The following is a 7,500-nucleotide window of genomic DNA, read 5'->3' as shown; positions in this document are numbered from 1 at the left end:
GCCTGTTTCACTGGACAGCAGGTACATAAATGCTTACTACAGTCTTAATTACTTCAGAGAAAGCTAGAGGGCTTTAAGGACTGTGTGTGTGTAGTTATGTACTGCTTTGCTAGTTAAATTGTACTTAGATTACTTGGATTACTCTGAATTTGCACTATCTTGGCAATTACCCTGTTTGCCAAGTTAGTTTCACTCACTGGCTGGTTTGTCAAGCCACACCTCCAACAATCAGCCACTTTTGTGTAATCAAGATCTGGGAGGGCCTTCAGCCAGGTGCAATCAGTGAGCATGCTACTTCCATAGGGCTGCTGCTGAAGCGTCAGCGGAAGTGTCAGCCCTCGTGCTCAGCCCTTTTCGTGTGAAGACCTTTTTGGGTAAAGACGTACACATCTACCTGTACAAGTCCACCGAAACAAGGTTCACAAACAAGGTAAACTTTTTTTCATTTTGACTCTGCCATAGCCATGTGTCACAGTAGCATCTCTGTTGTCACTGGCTGTCAAAAAAGATCACAGCGCAGCAGACGGCAGCGCAACCTGGGTAACCTCCGCTCACTTCAACAAACCTCCTCGGCTGTAACCTCATTCTCTGTTGGCCTGTGGAACTGTCAGTCTGCAGTCAAGAAAGCTGATTTCATCTCAGGTTATGCCAACCACCTCTCCCTAGGGCTCTTAGCTCTCACGGAGACATGGATCACACCTGAAGACAATGCTACCCCGGCAGCACTCTCCACCAACTATGCCTTCTCCCATACTCCCCGGCCATCTGGTCGTGGAGGTGGGACGGGGCTGCTGATTTCAGACAACTGGAAATTCACTCCACTGCTGCCTTCAAACAGGTATGCCTCCTTTGAATATCATGCAATTATGGTAACTGCTCCTGTTAAAACTTATGTGATTGTTATCTACCGTCCACCAGGACAACAGGGTGATTTCGTCCATGAGCTGGACACCCTGCTGTCATCCATCCCTGAGCAGGAGTGTCCAACACTCATCCTTGGCGACATGAACATCCACCTAGACAATCCCAACTCAGCTGACTTTCGAACCCTGGTTCACTCGTTCGACCTACAACAGGTCCCCACTCCTCCAACTCACAAAGCAGGAAAAGAGCTTGACCTCATCCTTGCTCGGAACTGCACCACGGACAACCTAACGGTAACCCCTCTGCATTGCTCGGACCACTTCTTCATTCGCTTCGATGTTCGGCTCATTGAGCAACCCTCTGTCCCCCCTCCGATGGTCTCGTTCCGGCGCAACCTCCGCAACCTCTCTCCCACCCACTTTTCCTCTCTGGTTTCTTCTGTTCTTCCACCTTTATCCACTTTCTCCTCACTAGGTGTCAATGATGCCACAGAAGCTCTCTGCTCCACTCTGAGCTCATGCTTGGACAGCTTGTGTCCACTTTCCACCAGACCTGCTCGATCTACCCAGTCTCATTCGTGGCTGAGTGATACTCTCCGAACGCAGCGCTCCAATCTCAGTGCGGCTGAGAGAAAGTGGCACAAATCTGCCGCGCTGGACGATCTTGCAAGCTACCAGACACTGCTGGCCTCCTTCTCATCCAGCATCACTGCTGCTAAGAAGACTTTTTTCAATGACAAAATCAACGGTGCAACTGACGCTCGGAAACTATTCTCCACCTTCAAAACTCTGCTCTACCGTCCTCCTCCCCCCCCAGCTACTAAAGCGGTCACTCCACCGAAACAGCCCTGTTGTCTGTAATGGAGGCCTTAAAACGCCCCTGCTCTGGTAGTACTAGGCAGTTCGTTCCACCAACGTGGAACTACAAATGAGAATAGTCTGGATTGCCGTGCTTGCACAGACAGTGGCAGTGCCAAACGACGCTCACTAGACGAGCGCAGCGTCCTGGGTGTAACATTTGCCCTTACAAGAGCATTTAGGTAGGTGGGAGCAGAATCAGCAAGCACTCTGTAGGCAAGCATAAGTGACTTGAACTTAACGCGAGCAGCTACTGGCAGCCAGTGGAGCTCAATGAGTAGCAGGGTGACGTGTGCCCTTTTCGGTTGGTTGAACACCAGGCGCGCCGCCGCGTTCTGGATCATCTGTAGTGGTTTCACCACGCAAGCCGGCAGGCCCGTTAGGAGGGCGTTGCAGTAGTCAAGGCGGAAACTCACCAAGGTTTGCACCAGCAGCTGGGTGGCATACTGGGTTAGGTACGGCCTGATTTTGCGGATGTTGTATAGCGCAAAGCGGCACGACCTGGAGACAGAGGCGATGTGGGCCGTGAAGGTCAGTTGGTCATCAATAATGAGGTTTCTTGCTGTTTTGGATGGAACAAGAGATAAAGAGTCAGTATTGATATTGATGTTGTGGTGGATGACCTGTTTGGCTGGGAAGACCATCAGTTCCGTTTTGGCCAGGTTCAGCTGAAGGTGGTGTTTTTTTCATCCATGTGGATATATCAGCAAGACAGTCCGAGATCCGCGCCGAGACCGTGGTGTCCTCAGGAGGGAAAGACAGAAACAGTTGAGTATCATCGGCATAACAGTGGTAGGAAAAACCATGCGAGCAGATGATAGGGCCCAACGAGGTGGTGTAAATGGCAAAGAGAAGTGGTCCCATCACCGAGCCTTGGGGCACCCCAGTGGTGAGGCGGTGAGGTACAGACAGCTGACCTTGCCATGACACGTTGAACGAGCGCCCAGTGAGGTAGGATTCAAACCAGGAGTGCTCATTGCCAGAAATGTCCATACTTGACAGTATGGACAGAAGGATGCGGTGGTTGACTGTATCAAACGCAGCTGATAAGTCAAGCAGGACGAGAGCCGAGGATTGAGCTTCTGCTCTAGCTGTTTTTAAGGCCCCCGTTACAGACAACAGGGCTGTTTCGGTGGAGTGACCGCTTTTGAATCCAGACTGGTTTGGATCGAGGAGATTGTTCATTGACAGGAACTCGGTGACATGTTAGGAAGCTGCCCTCTCAATGGTTTTAGATAGGAGCGTGAGAAGTGAGACCGGTAGATAGTTTTCCACCTGAGTGGGATCGAGAGACGGCTTCTTGAGCAGCGGCGTTACCCGAGCCACTTTGAAAAGAGAAGGAAATGTTCCAGAATTAAATGAAGCATTAATCACCTGTGTTATTGGTGATCACAGAGCTATGGTGAAGGTATAATATGATAGAAGAAAGAAAATGCTCCAAATCTTGTGTTAATGCAGAACAAAATGTCAGTATTTGGTCATTTGAAGTGTTAAAGATGTCATTGCTGCACCACAACTTAAAGGGGACATATTAAGAAAATTCTACTTTTTTAGTGCTTCTACACGTTAATTTGGGTATCTGGCATGTCTACCGACCCAAAAACTGCAGAAAAAAAGAACTCCCGCGATTTGTTATGGTTCTAGTGCGTCAGAAACGTCATGCTTGAGTGACTGCGAATGAGCTTCCTTATCATTCTCTCGTCACTATGATATGGGAGTCTCTCTTACATGGCCTTTGGTTTTCGAGATTAATTGTTGACACAAAATAACCTGACAGTGAAATTATAGGCTTTGTGTAAAAGTTAGCGACATTAGCATGTTGTAGTGTGTAGGAGCCAGCTGGTGTACAGCAATCGCTAAAGATGTGGCCAACGCATTTTTGTGTGAACAGTTAAGCTAGCCTATTTGATCTATGCTTACTTCTACATTAGATAGTTCGTTTGGATGTCTATAGAGTGGAATTTGTGTCGAAGTATATATTGTCTTCATGAGAAATAGTTCTCTCATCCAAAAAACATTCCCTTGTGTTGGGGTGGAGGGAGGTGTTAAAGCTAGGGGAGCGCATCTCGTGGAGGAGGGGGAGGGGGGAGCTGGCTCATTAGCATTTAAAGGAACAGGCACTCAAAACTGGTCAATCCTTGGACTGCTGTTTTTGACAGGGTAAAAAGGGTGCTGTTTTAAATGATTCTTTTGACCAAAGTATGTTACAGACATTTCATTAAGACCCCAAGGAACCATATCAACTTTGTGGTAAAATGGGCATACGATGGGTCCTTTAAGACCACGGATATCTGGCCTACACGTGGATTCAAAACGGCCTGCATGACGATGTTTGAGCTTCTAAATCGTAATGTAATATGTAATTCCTCCTAATGTACTACCTCAGTGCCAGTCATTCTCCGTGAGAGCTCGTGACCAGACCTGTGTCAGCACTAGCCTATGCCAGTCATGTTTGCTGCCACGTGCTTTCAAAGAAACTGAAAATGGGTTTCAAGAGTCTTCAAGAGAATTGTACAAATGCCTAACTGTATGCTTAGCATGCCAGCAGCAACAAGGGGACATTTCTAGAAGGCGCTACTGATTGAAATGACTGTGTTTGTGCAACTAGGGTAACCTTCTCATCAGCTGCTGGAGTATGTCTATATTCCTGTCTGCTAATCGACCTTTGATTTGGCATCATTTTGTTACCTACAAGTACGCATGCTAGTACAGGTATGCATGGTCAACATTTGGAGGAAAACATGGTGTTTGGTGTTTAACTCTGATTAAATATTGCCGTGGTGTGTTTAAACTTTAATTAAATACTGCTGTGGGGTGTTTAAACTTTAATTAAATACTGCTGGGGGAAGCTGGAAAACAAGATGGCTGCTGTGAATGCGAGACAGCCAGTGTCCTCCATCCTAGGACTGTTCTGTTGAACAACATGGCTGCCGTGCTCTTACCCACCTCCTCTCTCTTCCAAACACCATCCCATTCCAGCGCAAAGGAAACGCTCAGACAAGCGCAGCTCAGCTCGAAGACACCGTAGGAACGAGCAGCACCGCAGAAGCACGGCCAGAGGGAGGGACACGTCTGGGAACACGGAGACGGACAGAGACAAGGACACACACCGAGACGGGGACACGTCTGGGAACATGGCGACGGACAGAGACAAAGACACACACCGAGACGGGGACACGTCTAGAGGAAAGGACTTGCATAGAGACAGGAACAGAGATACACTCAAAGACAACGCACACACCAACAGCAGCCCAGACCAGTTAGAGGTCAGTGGGGACAGCAGCCCAGACCAGTTAGAGGTCAATGAGGACAGCAGCCCAGACCAGTTAGAGGTCAATGAGGACAGCAGCCCAGACCAGTTAGAGGTCAAAAGTGAGGACCAGTTAGAGGTCAATGAGGACCAGTTAGAGGTCAGTGAGGTCAGTGGGGACAGCAGCCCAGACCCGTTAGAGGTCAGTGAGGACCAGTTAGAGGTCAATGAGGACCAGTTAGAGGTCAGTGAGGTCAGTGGGGACAGCAGCCCAGACCAGTTAGAGGTGCGAGGTGAGTGGGTGAAGGAGGAGGTAAAGAGACCCAGGCTGGAGCCGGGGCGAGGGGAGTGGGTGAAGGAGGAGGTGAAGAGACCCAGGCTGGAGCCGGGGCGAGGGGAGTGGGTGAAGGAGGTGGGCGTGGGGAGGACGAGAGGAGGGTGCAGAGAGAACCCCACACCATCGATCCTACTTCACCTCACACACACACCACTTTCACCCCTCTTCTCACACACACACCCTGTTCACTCCTCTTCTCCTCACACACACACACCACTTTCACCCCTCTTCTCCTCACACACACACCCTGTTCACCCCTCTCCTGCATGGCTGCGGGGGCAGCGGCGGCACCTGCCCTTCCCCCATTTCCTGGGCAGACCCCCCCTCTACTGGGACTCCCTGAGACTCCCACCAGAGAGACGCCCCCACACCGAGCTCGCGTATGGCACCGACCACCGCCCAGCGCCCACCCGACCCCACCCAAGCTGGATGGACGAGGGCTGGAGTTGGACCTGAAATGGGCCGACGGACAGAACTCGCATCAGAGACCTCCAGTCAACGCTGGCATGCTGTGTATGGAGTTCTGTATAAATCACACAAACTAGGGCTTGTTTTTATTCAATGTTCTTTATTATTATAATAATTATTCTTCTCTAAAGCAGCACCCTGCTCCTGTTGAGATGTACAAAATATAAAACTCACCAATGTTACACTCACTATAAAAATATCCATCTGGAGGTACGCACAGTTAACATACAAGAAAGCAATTAAAACGCATCAACAAGTAAACAACATCAGTGTACTGTCTATGTGGAGCCTCCAATCAGACGCAGACAGACAGACAGACAGACAGACAGACAGACTCCATGATCTGCTCAGAAAACACTCCCCCACGTCCCCTTCTCATTCTCACATTCTATTGGTCCAGTTCATCAGACCACGCCCAGTCACTGGTCCCAGCACAGACATGCAGGTGTCTCCAGAACTTCACATTTCAGACCCATTCCCAACCCGGAACCTCAGATAAAACTCATCAAACACATATTCACACTTCTAAAAGTGCCCCCCCCCGCCCCACTGACCTGAGGCTTCCATGTGTCTCTTCAGAGGAGGGGGGGGGCAGCCTAATCATTCTGCCATTACACACACACACTCTCATTCACGCACGACCACGTGTGCACACACACACACACACTCATACATGCACATGCTTGACCACGTGCACACACACACACACACACAGGAAGGAAGTCCTCTTAACCCTTTTTATCCTCCTCCTCTTCCTCAGCCTCCCATCCAACTTGACCCTTGACCCCGACCCCTGACCTGTCACACTACATCCATGCCCAGCCCCCTCGCCACGGCCGCCAGCGCCCTCACGGCTCCCGATTGATTGCTGCTGGACTCCTCCCCCTGTTCGTCTTCCTCCTGCAGAGAGTCAGGCTCCTCCCCCACCTGCGACACCGTGCTCAGCACACAGTACACAGGCCCCGCCTCCTGTGAGAGGGGCGAGGAGGCGTGTCCTTCTGAGAGCTCAGACGGGGAGGGGACGGGCGAGGAGGAGGGGGAGGAGGAGGAGGAGGCAGACGAGGGGGAGGGGTGAGGGGAGGGCTCCAGGGCGGGGCGTTTGGACTTGCGGGGGGCTCCAGGGGGGGTGCGTTTCTTGGCCATGTTCTTCATGATCTCCTGCGTGACCTCCACCGTCTCATAGCGCACCATGTTCAGACGCATGTAGCCATCCTCGTCTTTCTTATACCTGCAAACAAACCAGTTACACACGTTACGCACAGTACACACGTTACGCACAGTACACACGTTACGCACAGTACACACCGCAGCAGCTCCACATAGACGCTGGTTTAGGAGGAGTACGGGGTGAGAGGAGGAGGAGTACTGGGTGAGAGGAGGAGGAGTACTGGGTGAGAGGTGTGTGTGTGTGTGTGTGTCTCCCAAGGACCATGAGATTTACTCAGGTTCAAATTCATCTGTTAAAGGGGGACTGTGAGGGGGGAACCCCTCTCTTCCTCTATGTGTCCAGGTGGCCTGAGCTGTCCATCAGTGGCGGTGTACAGCTGTGATTGGTTGAATGCGGGGTGTAGCCCCTCCCACCTGAAGCGTGCGTGTCCAGAGGGCCACTTGAGCTGGTGTTTGTTGCGCAGGTGGAGGGTGAGGGTGTAGCACCAGGAGAACGTCTTATCACACAGGTGGCACTTATACCGGGGAGCCATGGAGCCCTGGGGGAGACACACACA

The 7,500-nt window shown here is 50.9% G+C and overlaps 1 protein-coding gene across 3 annotated transcripts in view; it reads right to left on the bottom strand.

The window, feature by feature from the left end:
• Nucleotides 1–5,859: 5,859 nt before the first annotated feature.
• Nucleotides 5,860–7,500, bottom strand: part of LOC105903780 (histone H4 transcription factor-like) — a 7,954-nt gene continuing 6,313 nt past the window's right edge. For all 3 annotated transcript variants that reach the window (XM_031584287.2, XM_031584286.2, XM_012831576.3), the window contains exons 9-10: nt 7,358–7,482; nt 5,860–7,004 (exon numbers count right to left, since the gene is read on the bottom strand). In XM_031584287.2, the coding sequence (XP_031440147.1) occupies nt 6,578–7,004; nt 7,358–7,482 (552 nt within the window). In that variant the 3' untranslated portion in view covers nt 5,860–6,577. The remainder of the gene's footprint in view (nt 7,005–7,357; nt 7,483–7,500) is intronic.

Source organism: Clupea harengus, chromosome 17 (genome assembly GCF_900700415.2).
Source record: "Clupea harengus chromosome 17, Ch_v2.0.2, whole genome shotgun sequence".
NCBI lineage: Eukaryota > Metazoa > Chordata > Actinopteri > Clupeiformes > Clupeidae > Clupea > Clupea harengus.
The sequence above is the reverse complement of the archived record's forward strand: the minus strand, read 5'-3'. Positions and strand labels throughout refer to the sequence as shown.